This window comes from Drosophila ananassae, chromosome 2L (genome assembly GCF_017639315.1).
Source record: "Drosophila ananassae strain 14024-0371.13 chromosome 2L, ASM1763931v2, whole genome shotgun sequence".
Lineage (NCBI taxonomy): Eukaryota > Metazoa > Arthropoda > Insecta > Diptera > Drosophilidae > Drosophila > Drosophila ananassae.
In genome coordinates, this window is record NC_057927.1 from 5,120,802 (window position 1) to 5,143,002 (window position 22,201).

Below are 22,201 nucleotides of genomic sequence, written 5' to 3' on the forward strand. Positions count from 1 at the left end.
CGATGGCCATATCTTTGCCAATATTCTATCGATCATTGAAAGGAATACCTTAAACGATTTGTAGATTCTCCATCTATCTTCATCAAAATGTAGCAACGAATTTTGTTTTAAGTTTTTTTGAACAATTTTTTGAAAGTCTCCCTTTCAAATTTTGAACAGCCCATGGGCAGCACAATATGAACCACAGCGATGGCCACAGATATTGTAGATATGTAGAAAACAAAACCCCACTAAAACATACAAAATTTTCAATTTTCCGTTGTTCCTGCCAGGATATGCCAACTTTAAACTGTGCTTTCATTAAGCGAAAAGTCAAGCACACATATTCACACTCCGGGTCTGTTGAAAATCTTTCGCAACAGCGATTACTCGGCAACACTAACAACTAACCACAGGACCACACGGCTGTGGGAAACGGGAATACGGCTGAATACATAGAGTACGGCGAAGAGTTTGGCGGCAACGGAGGAGTAGACACTCCGGCACGGCTGAGTAATAAACACGCCGATGACTATTTACAAAGTGTTAGCTGCTGGTTGTTGTTGCCTCCAAAGTTGTTGTTGTTTTTGTCCCTTTGTTGTTATTGGTGTTGTTGGTGACGATGTTTGTGTGGGTGTTTTTTGGGGAGTCTGTAGCTAAACCTTTGACTCAAGTGAGATTACGATATGCTACATAATAGAAACTCAGGCAGCCATGAAGTGGGTGCACTCAGAAAAATCTATGAATATTTGTTAAGAAATTCAATACAAAACAAGTCCTTCTTTAAATGTTAATCATAAAATAAATGATAAAGAATATTATACCACAAGTATTTCTTTCAATGTAGAAGAAAGCGTGTGGGGAGGTGTCCTCGGGGATGGTGCGGAGGTGTCTGGAACAGCAGGATCTGTACCTGGCTCCAATGGCAATGAAACATTTTTCGGGAAAAGCAGCCAAGGGGCACATGGCCGTAACTTGCAGGCATTTTACGGCCTTTTGGGCAGCAGAATAGAAAGTGGAAAGCGGTGCTGGGGCCGGTAGCAGGTGTCCGTTGGTAGGGAGGAAGTAACAGTAACTGGGGCCAGGACACCGCACTGTCTGTTCTGCTCTCAATGGCTACTAACAAGCAGCCGCCCAAGGTGAATGCGGTTAAAGTCTTTTCGGTTAAAGCATTCGTGGGCCAAAGCATTTGCATAAACAGTAAAGCCTTCGCACCAACGCCAAACTGACAAAACAAACACAAATACAAACAGTTGTATGCCCAGACACACAGACTGTGGAGTAATCGGACAGGGTCAGGGGGTGTAAGAGGAGTCAGTGGAGTCGCAGGATAAAAGTGGCCAAGAGATTTCCTGTTGCTATTGCAACTGCCTGTCGAGTGCTACCAGAATTATTTTATTTCCGTTTCCGGACACGCACACTTGTAGCCAAGCCAAGTTGAAAATGCGCCTGCGGTTGCTACCTTTCTGCGCCCAGATAAATTTTCACTAAATGCACTTTTAATGGGCTCCACACGGCACTCTCCGAAACTAAACCGAAACGAAACCGGAACATACCAAATAAGCCCCCAGAGATGCCCCGAATAGCAATTCTATTCAATATACATACCCAATCTTGGCTTTATAAATCTTCAAATATATTTCAAAATTAATAGTAAGCAAAGCTAATAATAACTTATGAAGGATCTGATAAATTTATTTCAAAGCTTAATATTTACTTACTATTTTCTAGATAAATATAACAATAATAACAAGAAAGAAAGAAAATCATTCTTTGAAGCTTCGTTTACATCCTTTCCGGATTTGTCATTTTAATTTCCCCAAAAGGAGAGGCCTCTGTTACACTGATTGTGTAAATTTGATCTGCTCATCTCTGGGCCGTGTTTGAAACTTTATATGTTGCTATTTTTGGGGAAAATGGTTGGGAAAAGCATCGGCCGGGCTGATAGGGGGAGAGCTGCGGCTGCGGTTTGTCCAAATAAAGCAGTTGAGTTAGTTATGCGCAGCTTGCGGTTTCGCTTTGACTATTTTTGCGTGCAGAAATTCAAATTGGCAGCGGGTGGGCTCGCAGGCTGCCAGGCGAGCAGTCCGGGCCTGTGTAAATGCCAGACACACTAATTAGGAAATTGTACGCTTTAATGCAGTTTCAACTAAATGGACGCATAAATTTGTTATTGAATTTACACGAAAACCATGACGTTGGCAACAAACAAAAAAAAGAAGCTTAGGATGCGAGGCGACAAACTGAAAAAGTTCCTCACAAAGCCGTGACAGAGCCATGTCCTGGCCACATGCTGGCCATTTATGGACTTGAACTTTTAGCAGCTGAAAGTTGGGAGCACAGAACCCAAGTTTTAATTGGATTTGCGATTCAATTAACAGATTTGTCAGCATGTAAACAGTTTTATGATGGCGCAATAGTGACCGCTCGTCGTCCACCTCTGCTCCGGATTGCAACTGCAATTGCAATTGCGCTTCCACCTTGGCTCACATAGCCGAATGAAATTTATTGAAATTGATTTGCTATTTTAATGGAATTACTGTGGCCATCGGAAGAAGGCGAAGAAGGTGTGCGAGAACATTCCCAGCTCGGCGTTTAATTGAAATCTTTTAATTAGTTTGATTTTCCAATCAAGTGGCATTCAAGACAAACACGAGGCAGCTGAGGAGTGGCCATATCCCAGGCCAATCGCCTGCGGTTGATGGCTCCCACCCGCAACCCGCAGTCCTCCTCTACCTACCCGCATTGTCTCACATTTAAGGAAAGCCAATTAGTTGCAATGCCTTGAAGTACGCTTTTGGGGCTGTGGGCTACTGTCTCGACTTAAGTTCGAGTTCGATATCCATTATGTTGTTCACGTCGATTGTCTGTCGATTACAAAATCCCCTTCCTCTCCCTATAGGGCTGGGCAGGGAAAGCTATGCAAAAGCCACCCCCAGCCCCGAATTGCCTCCGAGGTTGGAGTTTCCCCGGCCGTTGCGCAACATAATCATTATCCTTGGCTTAACTCGAGTGGCAGAAGCAGCACCAGCAGCAGCAGAATGGGAGTATGGGGGCCTGGCCTGACTGCGAAGTGGCAGAGTGGGTCTGTGCCAGGCTCTGCCAAAAGGATTTCGCCTATTGATTCCACAAAGTGAAAGCCAAATCCACATGATATCAATTTGCTTTCAACGTTACGCCGTCGGCGTAAATAACCGAGACAGCCCGCCAGGAGGGAAGCGAGACATAACAGCAAAAACGAGCCCGTCGAAGGGTGGGAGGAAGTTCTCCCCGCCTGAAAAGCTGGGAAAACTAAGCGCCATCTAGCTCCTGGCTGAAACTGCTGGGCAAAAGCGAATCAAAGCCGCGGGGTTCGATGGATCCCGATGAAAGGGTGTTCTGGAAACTCGGGAAACATGGACGTGGATGCTAATGATGCGAGAGATACCCAAGCTTCAGACACATTCGATTCAATTAACTAATTAGAATGCTAACTATCCCAGCACCTAAATGTATCAAAGGAGTTTTTAAGATTCTGCCTTCAAGTATACAAAAAGCGAGTCAGTTTACAAAACAATTTATGGAAAAAGAATGGAAGTCCTTTCAGGAAACTCCTTAACACTCAACTCTTTTTGTTCAAAAAGAAGGAGTTACCTTCCCTCTGATAACTATCCATAACTTACATTAGCTCATCACAGGCATACCCAATTATGGTTGCCCCAACTTCTGTTGCTGGTTAATTTCTTGCCACAATCTGCAAGTTCACAAGCCAAACTCTGCGGTGAGTGCAAAAAACTCAACAAGCCCGCCAACAAATCCATTATGAGCTTATGCCGAGAGCGTAATGTAAACTTTTCACACGAATCTGGATTGGGATCGCAACCGGGACCGGGACAGGGACAGGGAGCTCCTGATTTTCCACTCTCGCCTCCGACAGTGCCGAGCAATTATTTTAAATGCGCCGTCAACGCCGCCAAACGCAAACTAACCAGACAAACAGCGGGGAGTTATCCGGGAGGGGGAAGTCCGGCGGAGAGGCGTTGGAGCGCCGGAGTTGCGACTCCGGCGAGTCAGAGCCGGGAACGTACGTGCATAATTAATTCTGCGCATAAATTCAAGACGCTGCCTCTGAGACAAATGGGGCGCTGGTGAGGGCAGGGTCGTCTCCGAAGGAGCGGGTAAGTCTATGAAATTATAAACTTTATCCTTTCGAGGCGCGAGTGTCAAATGGCGACTGGCTTTTTGATGTCGCCAGACGCGCGCACGACTTTAAATAAATTAAAAACGTGAATGATTGTGGCAAATGGAAAACGCTCCCCAGATGCTCGGGAAGTGTGCCGCCTCTGCGGGTAGTCCTCGGAAATGGGGTTACCCTGGCAAGTAACGCTGGAAACTAATTCCGACGAGGACGAACTATTTCAAAATGTTGCCGATACAGATCAAACAACTTTCAGATAATTAAAACTGAAAGAGAAGAATAAATTGTTCGGTGAGACGAAAGATATCATGAGGAGACTATGGAGACTAGAATGGATATGCAAATCCTGCAAGGGATTCAGAAATGGATATGCAAATTGCTGCAGAAAAAGCAAAGGAAAAAGTAAACAAAATAAGCAAAAACTGAAATGAAGAGTAAGTTAAGGTGAATGGTGAAAAAAGCAAATATGGAAATGCGATTGAAGAGGTGAAAAAATCAAAAGAAAGGAAAAAGTTTAACTAAAGCTGGTACTGGTAGTGGTACTGGTACCACGTTCTTAAGCATATCAAAGCCTAAATAATAACAGACCAAGCGGAATTCAGTGTTCAAGCAACTTTTGCACTTGTCCATTGCCATAAAGAATACAACTAGGGACTGAATGGCTTCACGACTGCTGTCGCGTCAGTCAGCTCTCCTATTTCCAATCTTATGAAAATGCACACAGAACTCCATTTGGACAACCAACGAACATGTTTCTCAAACAAATTCTATAAAAATAAACTTGGCTTTCTAAAACCTGCAATTATATTTTTTTTTAAAAGTGATTATTTGAAAAGTGATTATCTATTTTGCTATTACATACTCTTTTCTCTTAGTGCATTCGTTTCTCTTGAAACTGCTTCCAATATTGTGTGCTTCAAGTACTTTTGCTCTTTGCATTTTCGCATTGTCAGCAGACGGCGTCTGTTCCATATCCTTTGATGCCTGGCAGCATGGTTCTGGCTCCTTAGACTCTTTGGTAATTGAAAACGCAAGTTAATTTCTCACTTGCCTCCATCGTTGTTTGTTGCTTGGTCTGGTCTGTGGGCGTGGCAGAGGCACTGGCACTTGAGGCAAAAGCGGAGGCGAAGGAACGGCCATTGTCGCACTTATTGTATTAAGAAGATTTTTCGGCAAGTTTTCGTAATTAGTAAAGTTTTGATTGTGCGCCAGGCAATGTTCATTTGCGAAATCTCTCATGTTCGCCCGGGAAAGTGGGCCCCTCAAAATTGATTTCAGTCCATGAAAATCAGCATAAGCCGACAGCTGGCAGCACTTTGCATAAATACCTACCAGACGGTCGAATTCCTTTGGATGACTCTGGATGGGAAGGCTATCAAAAGCTGCTTTGCACTTCATTCACTCCAGGGTCTCTGCTTCGGATGTGCGCTTCTCATGTGAAGCCAGGGTCAGCAAGTGCATAAATTTCCAGGTGAAAAAAGGTAACCACACACAGCTTGCTCCACAGTGGACAGAGAGCAATAGAATCGATAGAGAAAATTCAGTTTCCTTGGCATACGATTTGCTGTGCTGGCCAAACATTTATCGTATTGTAAAAAAAAAAAACGCATGACTGCCGGAGAAATCCAGAGACAGTGCATGTCCGTTGTAAGTAGCTTAGAACTTGTTATACCCACCGGTGCGACAAAAAGTGCGCACTTCATTGATCAGCATGCTCGAAAAATATTCAAAATTTGTTCAGGCACAAAGCGATAAGCAAATGTACATACATGAAGTTTTTTCCCCGCCCAGGAGCTGTAATGGAGCATTTGAATTTGCATTTTTGCTCGGATGTGGCAAGAGTTGGAAAAGTTTGCCGCCGCCGCCTCCATAGCGATGACAAAAAACGGTGGCAGCAGATATATCTTTGGTGGCTCGCCCATCACTCGGATGATGATACAGGTGCCAGCTGCAATTGTCGCAGTCACGTAAGGATCAAAAGCGGCACAAAAAAGGAAGCCCAGACATAGAGACATGGAGTGGCATAGATGCGAAAGCAAACTGTCATGTGGGAAAATATGCGCTGCTGTCCTAGATGGACGTACATAGTCCACTCATATCCTGCCAGCACTGCATCCGGTCCGTGGGCTGGACAGCCCAGCCCAGGCACACAAATGAAGCTTTGATGCCATCAAATTGTGTTTGATAGTGAGGCCAGGGGCTGGGCAGGACAGGGCAGGTAGGACAGGTGAGGTGTTTGTCGGTGTTCCATTGATTGATTTTACCCTCCTGCAAAACAAACTAATAAGCGAACGCAATCCCCGTCCAACGAGAGACAAGGCTTTTATGCCTGTGCAACAGTGCGTATGCGTGTTGCACATTACACATACGCACACACTTCCATATACACGTACATGTACATGGACATAAGCGAACACTGCCGCAGCGGTGGAAAGTGCATTTATAACTGTTGCAATCGCTTTTAAGCGCACAACAATGCAGCTTCTACGCATGAACAGTTCCCAGCTGGATCAAAGTTGCTGGCGCACATCGCACACCTGGCACAGGTTCACACACATGCCCTCCCACCTACCTCCTACTTTCTTTGTCAACAAATAATTATTTTCGGGGCGAACGGGGGCGTGGATGCTGAGCCTCATTTGACACTCTTTTTAGTAAGGAACTTGTTTCTCTGATTTACGGTTTCCATTAATTTTACTTGATTTATTAGCGATTATAAAAGATTTTTATTTAAAAATACAATTTATTTTACCAGTTGAAAAAGAATATTTATTTATATTACTAGTTTTTTATTAATAAACTTGATTACATTGAAAATTCTTTCCAATAATCTTTTATTTTGTTTTAAAACTAGCTATGGAAGAAATGTATCTATACATTTTCTTACATGTATCTTTTACATGCACTCTACATCGAATAAGATTGAGTTTGTGTCTTGGCTAAATGTTCTGACATAAACTTGCCATTTTCTTTCATTTTATAGAAAGATTATTTCAGTAGATTATTAATATAAGAACCCTTTTTTAAAATTAAAAAATTGTATTTGTTAAAAAATAGTTAGTTTGTAGCTTATGATTTATACAAAAATTAAAGACCAAAAAATTTAAAATAAACAGAATAAAACAACCCCTTTACTTTTAAAACCTTAAAGCCTACGTTTTTTAAATTTATTTTTTCCCATTAATCACAACACCCCGGTAGTGTAAACATTGAAAGCTTACGCAGGACATGCGCAGAAGGACTCTGCTGACCTTGGGTACAACAAACAAATCTGCAACAGGAGAGGATGGTCCTCCAGAGAACAACCACGCAAAGCACACTGAGTCGGGACTAACAATGGGGATTTGAGTCGTCGTGAACGTGAGACCGAAGACCAGCCAGAGGAATCCAAGAAGCACAAGGGCCTGACATAATTTGAAGGGCCAGACCCGTGACCAACCTCTAAAAACCCTTGATGAATGCCTGCGCGTAGACTGCCGGGGGTTGGGACTTTGTTTTTGGCAGCGAAATGTGTAATTTGAAGTTCGGCAAAGGTTCTCAAAAAAAAAACGTGTTCAGGACGGTTGGACGTTCTGCAAGCCAAGCTCTCCAAGCCCTCTTATCACAAGTGTACACAGAGAATTCTCTGGCGAAGCACTCTAAGCGGATGGTTCTCTCATTCTGGTGATGCTGTAACCACGAGCTCGCTGGCAGTAGAACGCGAACTGTGGCCACGACAACGAAACGGGTCTTGAGGCTGACACTTTTTTCCCACACTAAAAATCGTAAAAAAAAAGGTTGTTTCATGTTGTATTAAAATCTTTTATTAGTTTGGTTCTTTAAGTGATTAAAATGTCTAGGACGTGTTGAATTTAACTGAAAGTGCACCAATAACATTTGTTCCATCCGACAGAAAATCAATCCAAGTCTTTGTGTAAGTATTCAGAAGGTAAACCAAAAAAAAAAACCGTGACATTTTGCCTTTGGGCATCCCCATGGGAAGTGTCTGTAAAGCTATTTCTGGTTTCTGCAAAATTTTCCCACGTCACAAATGGAAATCCATGACGTCACGTGGAGAAGGAAGCAGGTCGGTCTTACCCACCCACGTCACAGCTTCCGAAAGCTTTGCCAGACACTTTGGCGCCCATTTTTATGTTTATTCAGACAAAATCAATCGAAGGCATTATCCGTAGGTAAGAGTCTGATGCAATGTTAACTAGCTATTTGGTCAGTCACTAAAAAAGTTCACGATACGTGAGATTTCCATTTGCCACTTGCCACTGCTAAGCGACATGCACTTGAAATGCTAGTCGCGCTACCTCCGATAAGTGTCTGGGCTTAGAGTCGATCTCTAAATTAATGTGCGTCGTTGGCAGAGGGAATCGGCAGTGGAAACATAATACCCGGGCCCACCTATTCCAGCTAAAGGTGTGTAATTGGACGGACTTATTGGTTTCAGACACGCTGGCCGTATTGGTAACAAACTTGCCGGCCAACACATTTTCGACCAGTTCAAGGTCCCAAGGATGAGGCAAAGCCTTAACCTTGACAGAGAGCCAGAAATTTATGGGCATTTCCGAAATGCATCTTAAAAATGTAATTTAATTAAATCGCTTTAAGTGTTTGCTGTATTTTAAGCCAGCAATTTGTCAAATCTAGACTGATGGCAGAGATTAAGTATGACATTCTGTTGGATTTTCTTTTTAAAGAGTGAGAGATAAAAAATTGATTTGATTTAACATCCTTATAGGGCTTTCTTTAATTTGTATCTGTAGATTATTTGAAGTCATATATTAAAATATATTAATAAGAAAAAATTAAAATATTTTAATGAAGGCTTAATAACGTTATAAATCTCACACATTTAATTAAATATTTAAATACCAGAGCTGATCACATTTGATAAAGTAAATAATGGTATTGTAAATCAATTAACTAACGAGCCGAGGTGCTCTTACACCGACATACCGCCCGTCGCCACACACAAATGAGATTCAATTATCCGAGTGGCAAATGATATGATGCTCTGACATACCTTCTAACCGGCCAGTGTGACGACGCTGGACGCACCGCCAATTGTCGTTAATTCGAGCTTATATACACAAATTACTAATAAAGGGGAGATTAAGCAACTCGATGATGGGCACTTAGCAGTTTTGGAAGAAAACCGGCCACGGATCAGAACCCAAAACACGACCAGATCAAATCTGGCTTCAGCCATTGTTTCTTTGGTCAATAAACTCGAATACCCCAGAGCCAGATTAAGGGTAAAGCTGCTGAAAAAGCAGCAAACATTTTCAATAATAAAAGTTATTTAAATAAATTCGAAATAAGAATTGCAGGGCGTTCTCAGGGTACCACAGACAGACTATTGTGTTTCTCTGATTGAAGAACAGATTGTGGCAGAGACAGATTTGATTTAAGTTATCTGTGTGGCTGTGGCTCGTCCAGAGTGCGGATATATTCAATTATAGATCGGGATATAGATTTTTGTTTAGGAAGCTATAAGGTAGAAACGGGTACAGGTAGTTCTTGGGTACTCAATGGGGGACAATCAGAGAATGTTATCAAACGTACAAACAAACAGAAAACCTTCAACTAAATTAGAGTTGCTCTTGAGCTTGTGCACGAGTATCTTTCAGATAAAAGTTACCATGTACCATTTACCGTCTTGCTGGCACAACAACAATTAAGGGCACACACATAGGCAAGAACAACTTTTTGGCTGTGCCCAAAAAAGCATTACTGTCGAAACCCCAAAGAACAAAAGGTATACCTACGAGAACAGCAAACAAAATGCGGCGTCAGAAACGTGTTTTTGTCAAAATTACAAATTCAAAAAATGCCGGTTAGAAACAACCGAGCCTCTCAAACCGAGTAGCGCAACGTTGAGCTTTTCAGGCTCCTTTCCTTTTCAAAAAGCTTTCAGTTTGGATCAAAACTCCAGCACAGTGAGGAAATAGTATTATGAAGAAGTGTATTCAAATATTCTAGATAAAGGGAAGTCATTAAAATATAAAAATCTGATTAAATATTATCTAAAAAATTAAAAAAAATATGCTTAGTTGGTCAAAGTTTTAATTTCTTGCCACTAAAATGGGTCTCTCCAAGTCCAGAGTATTACAAAGAAGTTCAACAATAGAATGAGACCCGGAAAGAGCCTGAAATCCTTAGAAAACTTTCAAAAGTAATGCTTACTTTTCTTCAAGTGTACAAGGAAGTGTAGGGTATAGCCCGGAGCCGACCAAACCCGAACCCGTTTAACCTCTGGCTGAGATTTCCGCCGCGAAGATGCCTCGGAGCGGAGCGACCGCCGCCGGTGTTTGCCAGTCTGCTGTACCCGCTGACTGCGTGCGGTTCTCGTTCTCCGGCGGAACTTGTTTGACGTAGAATAAAAGCCCCTCTTGGCTTTCACACGGCGCGAAAAGTGCTCAGCCCTCTTAAGCAGGTAGCCGATCTAATCTCCTCTTAAATACTCAGCCAGCGTTAGCCAAATAGCATACAATTTAAGCAGATAAAAAATGTTTGCTCTGCAAAACACTTGTGTTTGTGTCTAAAAAACAAAGAATAAAAAAGGTGTTCATGAAATGGAAAAAATCGGCAAAGCAACATTAGTGAAATATAAATTTTAATTAAAACGCATGAGGCGATTTTGTTCAATCGTAAAAATGCTATTAACAGTTTGTTTTTAGCAATTTATGTGTGCAGATCTATCTTTATGTGCATCCGATTTCTTATATGATGATTTCTTGTTTATACAATTATATATTTTATTTTAGATTTGGTTTTAATTTAACGATCATCTCAGACCTGTTGAGCACCGAACACACGATTCGATCCGGTTCCATTCAGTTTGTATTTTTGTGAATCAAAAGAAATTTTAAACAACTGAAAGTTGATAACAATTTATAGTTGATTCGCATCTCCATTCTGATAGTGAAATGAACCCAGAAACTACAGATATTTTTGTCTGACTTTTTGGGTGATTAAAACTGAAAATCTTTTGAACCTAATTTTACTTTTATTTAATTTGTTTCATAAATGCGGCTAGACATTCGAATAGTTTTAATTTTTGAAATACTTATCAGTCATTTAAATTCTTATGCAAATGAATCAATAATTTCTTAAATTCTAAGCATATCAAATCAAAAAATCTGTAAATATAAAAAAGTACAAATTTGTTCACCATTAACATGAATAATTTAACTACTCATTTGTTCAACCAGCCGTTCTATACAAATATTTAGCACTTAGCCTGAAATTGATAGGGAGAATCTTTTTTTGTTCCACTATGTGATTTATATAGACAATACTAGCTGTTTACTATATCGAAATTAATGGATTTTTTTGGTTCTTTTTTGTTTACGCTTCAGGTGCGCACACGAACTAGGTGTTCTTCCAAAAGAATAGAAAGAAAAGTGAATCAATAATGTATTGTGTATCTTGATTTATGCTTTAATTGGGTCAGAAGAATAGGAGGCTCTATCTATGGGGAGATATCTAACAAAAGAGACCGTTAGATTTCAAATAATAGTTCATTTCCACTGAAATGAAGTAATGACACGCCTTGGCAGTTGCCTTTCACACGATGGCTGGGTCCATGTCGATTAAGAAACCTCCCATGGAGAGTGACTAAGCCGTGCTGCAAGCACAGTTGCACTGTGAATTCCACAGATGCAATTTTGTACTCAAGAATGCCGCAGTTCCCCTCTAAAATTTCACTGGAATTCCGCTATAATATAATTGGAATACCCCAAATACCGATATTCAATTATGATTTATAATTTATTCGCCTGCGGTCGGGGAAATGGCATAAATGATATTGCATCAGTCGAGATCTGGGGTAATTTAAGCCTTTTTTGATCGTTTTCACTCCGTTCGGCTTGGCCGGCCAACTGTTAAGCGAAGAACCTCGGTCGGCTAATTAGGCACCGATGGTCTCAGCTTTTTAGATCTAGTGTTCATTAGTTTGTTCACCTGTTTGTTTTGCTTGTGCCATTCTACCTGTTATTCCATAACTGAATCACACATTCGCTATATGTATTAGTTGTTCTGGCCCCTAATGCTATGCTAATTTATGCGGAGCGTGGGTCCAGTACCGGCCTTTTTGCTTTCGTTTCGAGGAAGTGACCGACCCCTCTCATCACTCCGCCTCTTGTTTAGTGTGTATATTAAAGTAAACAAATGGCGTGACCTAATCCCATAAGTGGGCGGGTCTGGTCTGGAAAATAAAAGGCAAGTCGTTGGCTTTTTATTATATGTTTTGTAGATATGAGACTCACACGTGCCTCACCGAAAGGTCTATCAATCAATCTTCAGGCTCCGCCAAACTTTTACATTACAATAATACAATTTGGGGTTTAACGAACTCCGGTTCGAAATTGTAATCTAAAGAACTCGCTTCCTCATCTTTGCACGCCTGCGATAATAAAGTCACGCCTGATTATACAAAAATGGCAGTTCATCATCCATCTGAAATTAAAAAAAATTAAAATATATGTAAGCTATTTTCCTTAGTGTATATAATACATTAAAAGCCCGAGTCAAGCCCCAAAGTAAAAGTAGAGCAAACTTTTTATTTCAGCACTGCCAATGACCTTTAATTACCTTTCACTCGAATTCGTTGAACGCACAAGAAGGAATTGCCAAAAAGCAGACCCAAAAATAAAGTTGAAGCACAGCTTATGAAATGACATGCAAACATTTCCAAAACATTTAAGTGAGACGTCTTGATAAACCCAGACAAACATTGCGTTAGTCATTAACAGAATATAATTTTCACACCTCGCCTTTAATTTCTCGGCTTAGTATCTTTCATTTCTCTTTCCAAAGAGTGAGCACTCAGAACGCCATTTTTCAAAGTCAATGACAGAAAAACAAAACAGTCCCCGGAGACAAATGAATAATTAGAATCATTATAAAACCGAAAGATACATGAACTCAGGGAAATCACAACCTGCTCCTGGGCTTTGTCCGCTTTAATAATGAACTAAGCTGAAATGCTCGGCTAAAATTAGAATAGAAAACAACGTATAATTTATGGAGCCATAAAATGATATTATAAACAAGCCTCGATAGTATATTTATGTGCTATTAAAGGTGAAAGGTTGCACTACAGAGTGATGCTGTAACAAGCTGCACAAATAATACTCTTTTACTCTTCAATCTCATCAGGTCGCTTTTAAAACCCACTCTGCAGAAGTGACAAAATGGAGACGGAATCCCTGAATCGCAAGAATTCCTCCCGGAAGAGTTCCATTGTGAATGGAAACGGAGATGCCAGCGCCAAACTGACCAACGGAGATGCAGATGGCGGTGATGGAGGCGGAGGTGGCGAGGTGACGCTAAAGGCGAAGATGAGCCTCCTCAATGGATGCACCGTCATCGTGGGTTCTATTATTGGATCCGGCATCTTTGTCTCGCCCACCGGCGTGCTGATGTACACGGGCAGTGTTAACTTGGCCCTCATCGTTTGGGTCGTTTCCGGACTCTTCTCAATGGTAAGTGTTATTGTGCATCGCCCCGACCTTAATTCGATTAGTGGGGCGACGTGAGAGACTCATAAATATTGATAACCTGATATGCAAATGGGTCTTGGTTGTTCGATAACCTAGACACCTGTTGCTGCTCCAGGTGTAAATAACCTGCTGGGAACAGCTGGTCCGGTGGTAAGGAAGGAATTCCAACTGGGCGGAAGAGGGAAAGGACTCTTCCGTTCAATTACGAATGCTGACAGCGTTTGCCTGTGTTGCTTAATGAAATTATTGAAATTCCTGCACCCAATCCAAGGACCCATCCATCCCCCACGCCCACTCACTCAAACGCACACACCCCCACAAAACATGACAGTCCCGTGTCATTTGCACGCCTTGCGGTTTCCCTTCAAGCTGGTTCAATAAAATTGCGTATACGCAACGTGGCCTGGTTCAATAAAATTGCGTATACGCAGCGTTTCCCATGACAGATGACAAAGATGGCTTTCAACCGCAATGCTTTAAGGTCAAGAAAATGTCCTTAATTTAAGAAAAGAAAAAATGCACTCACCCAATTAAGTAAATATTATTTTTTTTATTTCCAGGTCGGGGCCTATTGCTATGCCGAGTTGGGAACAATGATCACCAAGTCTGGTGCCGACTATGCGTACATCATGGAGACTTTTGGACCCTTCATGGCCTTCATCCGACTCTGGATCGAGTGCATGATCGTGAGACCCTGCTCCCAGGCCATCGTGGCCCTTACCTTCAGTACCTACGTCCTGAAACCCTTCTTTCCGGACTGTACTCCACCGGAAGACGCAGCCCGCCTTCTGGCCGTTTGCTGTATACGTGAGTACCGATGGGATACGATTAGAATTAATGGGCGGGGGGCCGCAATCAATGCACTCGCGTACTTGACCTATAGATTAGACTCAATTTAAATGCGTCCCCCGAGTATAGAGCAAATAAACAAACTGAAAGAGTTTGCCATATCAGGCTTATCAGTGTGTCAGAATGGTACAGCGATTGGAGCAATTTGTTTATTTTAGCTCTCAAACATCAAAAATTTCCTAAAGAGTATAAAAAATATTTATTTAACAAAACATGTTATAAAAAAATCTAAGTATACTCCTTTCTGTTGTACAATACGGCTATTAAAATCTCATTAAAAAACAAGACACGTTTGGGTAAACCGCTTAAAAGTCAATAAAGTCCTCTTTGAAGTTTTTCGCTTGAAATTAATAAAATGTACAAGTTTAATGAACTGCAGAGTCTTTTTAAAATAATATTTCCAATGTTTACCATCCTAATTAGGTGTTAAACGATTTTCCGATTAGCTCCAGATTAATCAACTGGTTCAAATCCAACGTTTATTTTGAAAGAGACTTGTTGATTCCGATTATTGGTGTTTCCACTCATTACTTATTAAATAATGGTTTATTGGTGCGGAATCAAGTGCGTTCGCGTGAGACAATAGCCGGGGCAATAAATCACGATTTGTAACATGAAAATCCTCGCATTATTACATCATCCACATGGTTCATTCGCATCTTTGGACTTATATCCGTATAGTTAGCGTGACTTTTTAGTCGTGATTGGGGCTGTAATGTGGGTTAAACGATTTGCCTCAATATCTTTTCATTTCGCCTTGCAGTGGTGCTAACCCTAATCAACTGCTGGGACGTTAAATGGGCCACCGCTGTGCAGGATATCTTCACATATGCCAAAGTAAGTCAGTATAGATTGAATTTCCCGGGACGAAACTCACGCCTTTCTCCTTTAAGCTTTTGGCCCTGTTTATCATCATTGCCACTGGCATATACCAACTGTATCTGGGCAATGTCCAATACTTTACGTTCGAGAACACAGATACCAAAGTCACATCCCTGGCGCTGTCCTTCTACTCGGGTCTCTTTGCCTACAACGGATGGTAAGCGGCTTTGTCACGACTTTAGACTCCCGTCCGAGGGACACGAACTAATTGGATTTGTTTACATTGCTGTTGACAGGAATTACTTGAACTTTATTATTGAGGAGCTGAAGGATCCCGTCAAGAATCTGCCCCGTGCCATTGCCATCAGTTGCACCCTGGTCACCATTGTCTACGTTATGGCGAATGTCTCCTTCTACACGATTTTGTCGCCGGATGAGGTCCTTGGCTCCTCGGCTGTGGCTGTTACCTATGCGGAGCGAGCCTTTGGAATGCTGGCCTGGACCATACCAGGTGAGATTTAAGAGGGATAACCTATAGCAACATTAATTATCTATATATTTTTATAGTTTTCGTGGCCTTGTCTACCTTTGGAGCTGTAAATGGCATCTTGCTGACTTCCTCGCGTCTCTTCTACGCTGGAGCCAATGAAGGTCAAATGCCCGAGATTCTTACCATGATCCAGATACAACGATTCACTCCCACTCCCGCTGTCTTGGCCATGGCCCTGCTCTCCATGTTGTACCTGACCGTGTCCGATATTTTTGCTCTCATAAACTATGTTGGCTTTGCCACTTGGGTAAGTCTTTAGATATTGTTACTCTTATGAGTAATATTTACTTTTAAAAACCTTTCCTTCAGCTGAGCATTGGAGTGGCTGTCCTGTGCCTGCCCTGGCTGCGCTGGGCCCAGCCCAACCTGCCGCGTCCTATCCGGGTGCCCATGGTGTTCCCCATTGTCTACTTGATCGCCACCATGTTCGTGACCGTAGTGCCAATGTATGCCAGTCCCGTGGAGACTGGCTATGGCATCCTGATGATTCTGTCCAGCATACCCGTCTATCTGCTGTTCATCGCCTGGAAGAATAAGCCCATCTGGTTCCAGAAAACCATGGGTAAGTCACTTGGGGCAGTAACCACCCCAACTCCCACCTATTTTCTGCGCCTCCTCTGATTTTTCACTGTTTCACGCTATGATCCCCACCCGTTTTCAATATTCTAGGCGGACTGACGCAAGCCCTACAGAAACTGATGATGGTTGTGCGTCCCAAAGCGACGTCAAAGGTTTTTAAGTTTGCTATTTATCCTAGTTTTACTTTGGTTTCATTTTGATTTATCAATTTATTCATCTGCACCTAACAGATTGCCTGCTCTTTGCACAATAGTATCTTTTATTTCCTAACAAAGACTTAGACCAGGTTATAATGATTTTTTAACAATGTTTACTAACTTTTAGAGAACTCTACTTGAGTTGTACTAACGAACAAGTTTTTTGCACCCATCAAATTTACGTCGCACTTAACTCTAGTCATCTTGTAGATCTAATATCTTTAAAAAAAATGGTTAACTAAAATGAATCTCCATTTTATATTTTGCAGTAAGCCTGACACACTTCCTACAAAAAATGCTCATGGTACTCGGAAAGCAGTCGAAACCAGCTCAGGTGTAAAACGAATGGAGATTTAGATTTCAGGATAGCCAACAGCAGAGGAAAGCATTTATAAGCCCACATTTAATTGCATGATGCATATTATTTAGACAGAGTAAAACGCTTTTGTGTAGCCAGCCAATGATATACATGAAACACACGAAATACGAAGTAAACTACATATATTTTTATACAACTATGTATGGCTTAAGTTGGAACCAGGCCCAGTGTCCAGACCACACTGAAGCTCAATTAGCCACCAGCTCTGGACCCGGACTAATAGCAAAGACTGTCACAAGAGGGAAAAACTACAAGGAATCGACCTGTCCAGAGCTGAACGTTAATTTGAATTTGAATTTTGAATCATTTTTATCGAGCTGTGCAAGCAGAAGGAGTCTTTTACAAAATTCTCAACAAAAAAAAACTGTTAAACTTTAATGATAAATTACTTTAAAAAATCGAAAGCATTTCACACATTTCCGCATTTTAGAAACCTGCTCTAGGCGCAGCTTTGGACTAAAATTATAAATATAAATAAGGATTTAAGCATACCCAAGAGAAGGGACAACACAGCTAGAGTTCACAACTAGAGTTTATGAATATTTTAATTCACATCTGATTTCTTCATTTTATTAAGTGTAGATTAAGTGGCACAGAGATTTTCTTCATTTGGTGTAAGTTAAAAGCTAATTTAGGTTACTCAGTTTGAGGTTTCATTTGTGCATCATAGACAGTCCATCCTGCAACAACTGCCACGAGTACAAATCCTGGTTGAATCTTGAAGCTACCTTATGGCCTCCGATACCCACAGACCATCGCCCAATCCACATATCCGACAAGAGAAACGCTTTAAAGTTGTTGAACGAGAACAGGAACATTGCCAACATACATATTAATACGAATGAATATTGAAAATAACACTAAATGGAAATTGTTGTCTAATTAACCATTTGACCTAGAATTGATTTCAACATTGATTAGTTGTTGTTGCTTTGAGTGTTTTGGCATTAACGGAGCAACTAGCTCCAGATGTTATTCGTATAAAAATATTATTGCCTATTTAGCATTCAACTAACATATTTAACTGTTACACATTATATGGAGCCGCAGCTGGGGAATCGTTTAACTACTATGAAACATATTGTTGACAATAATATTGTATTTATATATAAATGTATATTATATTATATTATATGTATACCCTTACGAAACCTCTGTCTTTCTGAAAATAAGAACGATTAAGTAAACATTGGATGGTCTTTGTCTCACATTCGGAATACAAGTTTATGGAGATGCTGCTGGAGTACTTGGTACTCCAGGGTCATCTGCATAAACCTCTATTCCTCGGTCATTTTCGAATCCTGGGCAGTGATGTACTGAATCAAGCTGAGCCGTAGATTCTCTATTTCCCGCTGCTTGACTTTCTTCTCCTGTTCGGTTAGCTCGTAGTTCTTCGTACTGATATAGACCTTCAGAGTGGAGGCGTAGCCCGTTTTTGCGGCGTCAGATGCTAGTTTCTGAAAGAGTTTTAGTAACTCCTCATAAGTCTCCCGGTTAGTTTCGCCGTCATCGGAATCCCTCTGTGCTCGCTCTCCGTCACCACCGCACTGATCGTCCAGTAATCCTGTAACCATATCCTCATGAATGGACCGCAACTCACTGCGGATTTCGCTCAACTTCTTTTTATACATATTCTTGAAGTGATCCTCCATGGCCAGCTTCAGCTCTGCGAACTTTGAGTCAATGCGTCCGTACCAGTAGGCCAGTCCATTGTAGTCCTCCTCCGAGAACTTGGCAGTACGCCGCCAGTGAAACAGAGAACAGTCTGGTACCGATTTCACCGAGGTGCGGGCGCTAGGAGGATGAATCACTTTGCCCAGACTGGTGGAACTGTGGGACATATGTTTGGGTTCTGGCTTCGGTAATAGCACTGGTGGCTTCTGGGATTTTGAAAGGGCACTGTAGGCGGAATCGGCCAGTTTGAGGATTTTACGCCTGGTATCGCTGAGATCAAGGGCCATGGGCAGTTCAAACATAACCACTGCCGGAATTGGGCATTTCACGTCGAAGGACTCCTTGAGGCAGTCATTCAGCAGAGTGCTCTTGCCCTGCCTGCCCTGGTGTAAGTTTTTAAAGAAATCTGCCACATCCGGTCGCAGTTCACTACTAAATATCTGGAATATGGCCAGATGGATCTTGTGCTGATTTTGTTGCGAATCGCGGAATATAAACTCAAAGTCAAGGTAGTCATCACCCATCCCGCGGGCTCGTATGGTGCTAAAGTCATTGACTAACCACTGAAACAGCTCCCTCGTGCTCTGCATGCTCTTTCCGGACTGCAGGAGCCGCTGGCGATTGGCCACGGACGCGGGGTCCACCAGCAGGTTCACCATGTCGAACTTGCGCACATCAAAGTAGTCCACATTTATGGCTCTAATCCTACTGCGCAGGTCCACCATCAGTTTGTCGACCTCCGTGACCAGCAGGCGGGTCAGCAAGTTTGGGTTGTGAGTTCTCTGCGACGTGAGACGCAATAGACTTCCGTGGCACCGTTGGCGAAACATTTGGCCCATGAACCCATTCAACTCCAATCGCAATTGCGGCTCGAAATCATAGCCAATCGCATCAAATTCCAGCTGTCGATAATACCGCGGAGAATCATCAATGGCCTCCACTTTGAGGGAAGTATTTGGCAACCGGACTAGCATCGTTCTGTTGTCCAGCACCTTTATCTCGCCGTTTAAGTGGTTCTCTTCGATGTAGTTAAGTCGCTTCGTATCCGAAAGGACTACCAGGACATGATGGATCTTCTTAAATGCCAAGCTATTACTCATGGTTCCAAAGAGGTTTTTCTCTAAGCAAAAATTTAAGTTGTACCTATAATTTGGATTGCTTTAAAATAAAATGTTTATATTTAGACAGGTTAGTCATATCACAAATGAGAATATTTTGAATATAAAAGTGGGAAAAACAAAATTTTATTCACCTCATTCTTGGAAAAATAGTGCGACGCTTATAACATTTAACCTGATAGACCTTTCGTAGGCAAACCTTTAAAAAATAAAAACAAGAATTCCCTTTTTTATAAATTTATTACAATGTTTAGATAATAAAACAAGAGATTTTTTCATCCTTAAAAAAAAAACCTTATGGGTAACGCATACAATCAAACGTATCACGGTTAACAATTTTTCTCAACCCAAGACCTACCCCAAGTTTGTCCATCGATCCGCACCAAAAATTTGCGATGTAGGTCCTTTGCGGCTTTATTAGGTTACTGGCAACAGGCTCCCATTGCCTACATCTGTGGTTTCGATCGCATCAAACTCCACCTGAAAGCTCCTTGCTCCATGCCAATATAGTCATAAATATCATAACTTATTTATTGTCCAGCAGTTTTGTTTTTCGTAGCTTTTCCCAACGGTTGTTTCTTCTGCTTCCGCGGTAAAGAGCTCCTTTTGCATTAAGGTTTATTTAATTTTATTACATTTTATTTTGACAGCCTTAAAATAAAATTTTCAAATGAAGACAGTTTAAGCAAAAAACAAAAAAACATACGCAGGGCGGCTTACAATAGCTATCACGAGTACACGAATTCTTCAATTAAATGTTTGGTTTGGGAGCTTAAATCTACGAATGATTGTCCATCAGATCGGTCATTTGCTTAAGGTTCGCCTGCGATGCCTGCAGCATGTGTCCAAATTCTGTGTCGGCTATTTGATGCAGCAGGCCCTCGAATTGGGCCAACTGCTCGTCGAAACGTTGTCGATAGCGCTTCAGCTGTTCCGCCTGCTGGATGTACTGCAGCAAGCACCCGTGGACCAACTTGAAGCGATCGTTTATCTCCCGCTGGCAGTTCTCCAGCTGATGCAACTGGGCAAACGAGGTGCTGGAAGCCTAAATAAGGGTTTAGCTTAGGTTCTTATAGATATTTCAAGGTAGTTACCATAGTATCGGGTTGGGGAGAACGCTGTTGAGTGGCCAAATGGGCCAAACTTAGAAGCTGCACGTTTTTGGCATCCATCTGAGAACTTCTTGCCATCACATGGACCAGAAGAAGCATGTACAGCGGATTGCTGCGCGGCTGGTTGGCGGCGTGGTGCATGAAGGAGATCAGTTCAGTACCTACTACCGAGGAAGTCATAAGGTCATCGCTGAAATAACAGCGCAGTCCACACATTGAAGTTACGCTTAGCTCCTCCAGAGCCACCAATAGCACATACAGGCGGACGGTGAATGACACACCTGTCTCGGACCGTTCCACAACATACTCCACCTCCAGAGCCTCATGACCCGGTCCTGTACTCAGGTCAGCCCTCATTCGGTACTGATTCAACAGCCAGACCATTAACCCATGGGAGTCGGTGAAGGCGCACTGCGTCTGCATACTGTTCCCCGCGGAGCTATTCCTTTCTTCCTCCAATAGCTTTCGGAAACGCACGATTCCCCGCTCGAGACGTAGTCCCTCGCGTTGCAGTTTCCCGTTGACCTGGATCACCAGTGTGTCCAGCAAGAACATCAAATGACACTCGCGTTCCACTCTCAAATGCATCACGAATCCGTCACGTTGATCCACAAAGAGACAGTGCATCAGGGCTGGAATTTCATCACCCTTCTCCTGGGTGGTCAACACATCGAAGCGGAACTTCTGGGCCAGCAGAAGGTGCGGCCTGGATGCGTTCTGGCAATAAAGCAGACGCAAAGTGCGCTCGTCCAAAACATTCACCTGGCCGCCATACTGGAAGGTGTCCCCAGCAGATGACATCGAATGAGGACGCCCTGTTGCAGGTCCACTGAAAGTGTCGCCTCCCTTTTCCGTTGGGTCCTGGTCAGAATTGGTGTTGCTTAGCATCACAACAACACGCGTTTGTTCCATCGTTACAAATATTGAAAATATAAACGGAAAACACAAAAGTTTGCTCTGTCCAGTCAAGTCATTTACAAACCACCGTTACATTAGCGCTTCTCGTGTTGCGTTTATCGGTTAAGAATCGATAGTTATAATACCCTTCACATCGAACATGCTAAAGGTATATACTTTAACACAAGTTTAGAAAATGGTTATTTAATATATATGTTTTCATGTTTTAGTCTTTGATTGTAAACTTGTGTAAGACTTAAGAGAGTGTAAATAAGAGTATAAATATATATGCAAACTTAACATAAAGGAAACTTCGATACTTATTATCTAAAATATAAGTAGCATAATTAACGTTTCTATTAAATATCTCC

General features: G+C 42.0%; 3 protein-coding genes across 5 annotated transcripts; 1 reads left to right on the forward strand and 2 right to left on the reverse strand.

The window, feature by feature from the left end:
• The first annotated feature begins 7,831 nt into the window (after nt 1-7,831).
• Nucleotides 7,832-18,218, forward strand: LOC6500566 (Y+L amino acid transporter 2). 3 transcript variants are annotated; one of them, XM_001953451.4, is made up of 10 exons: nt 10,454-10,583; nt 13,310-13,635; nt 14,214-14,460; nt 15,266-15,339; nt 15,396-15,541; nt 15,621-15,835; nt 15,892-16,121; nt 16,184-16,436; nt 16,544-16,605; nt 16,920-18,218. In XM_001953451.4, the coding sequence occupies exons 2-10, from the start codon at nt 13,345-13,347 to the stop codon at nt 16,920-16,922; spliced, it is 1,521 nt and encodes a 506-aa protein (XP_001953487.2). In that variant the 5' UTR covers nt 10,454-10,583; nt 13,310-13,344; the 3' UTR covers nt 16,923-18,218. The 3 variants fall into 3 exon arrangements, with proteins under 3 accessions (XP_014766628.1, XP_014766627.1, XP_001953487.2); XM_014911142.3 differs by lacking the exons at nt 10,454-10,583; nt 16,544-16,605 and adding an exon at nt 7,832-8,069; XM_014911141.3 differs by lacking the exon at nt 16,544-16,605 and having other exon boundaries at nt 10,453-10,583.
• LOC6499985 lies at nt 17,314-19,906 on the reverse strand. The gene has a single exon (XM_001953452.4). The coding sequence runs from the start codon at nt 19,801-19,803 to the stop codon at nt 18,307-18,309; it is 1,497 nt and encodes a 498-aa protein (XP_001953488.1). The 5' UTR covers nt 19,804-19,906; the 3' UTR covers nt 17,314-18,306.
• Nucleotides 19,907-20,365: 459 nt separating this feature from the next.
• LOC6499984 lies at nt 20,366-21,954 on the reverse strand. Its single transcript, XM_001953453.4, has 2 exons — nt 20,916-21,954; nt 20,366-20,866 (listed from the first exon to the last, which is right to left on the reverse strand). Exons 1-2 carry the CDS (start codon nt 21,843-21,845, stop codon nt 20,600-20,602), a joined length of 1,197 nt encoding a protein of 398 aa, XP_001953489.1. The 5' UTR covers nt 21,846-21,954; the 3' UTR covers nt 20,366-20,599.
• Nucleotides 21,955-22,201: the final 247 nt, after the last annotated feature.

Bases quoted from the DNA above. Each gene is read 5' to 3' on its own strand.
- LOC6499984 (XM_001953453.4), bottom strand. From the start codon at position 21,845: ATGGAACAAACGCGTGTTGTTGTGATGCTAAGCAACACCAATTCTGAC. The intron at 20,867-20,915 runs GTAACTACCTTG...ACCCTTATTTAG, and splicing joins CTCCCCAACCCGATACTATG to GCTTCCAGCACCTCGTTTGC.
- LOC6500566 (XM_014911142.3), top strand. From the start codon at position 13,345: ATGGAGACGGAATCCCTGAATCGCAAGAATTCCTCCCGGAAGAGTTCC. The intron at 14,461-15,265 runs GTGAGTACCGAT...TTCGCCTTGCAG, and splicing joins TCTGGCCGTTTGCTGTATAC to TGGTGCTAACCCTAATCAAC. The intron at 15,340-15,395 runs GTAAGTCAGTAT...TTCTCCTTTAAG, and splicing joins ATATCTTCACATATGCCAAA to CTTTTGGCCCTGTTTATCAT.
- LOC6499985 (XM_001953452.4), bottom strand. From the start codon at position 19,803: ATGAGTAATAGCTTGGCATTTAAGAAGATCCATCATGTCCTGGTAGTC.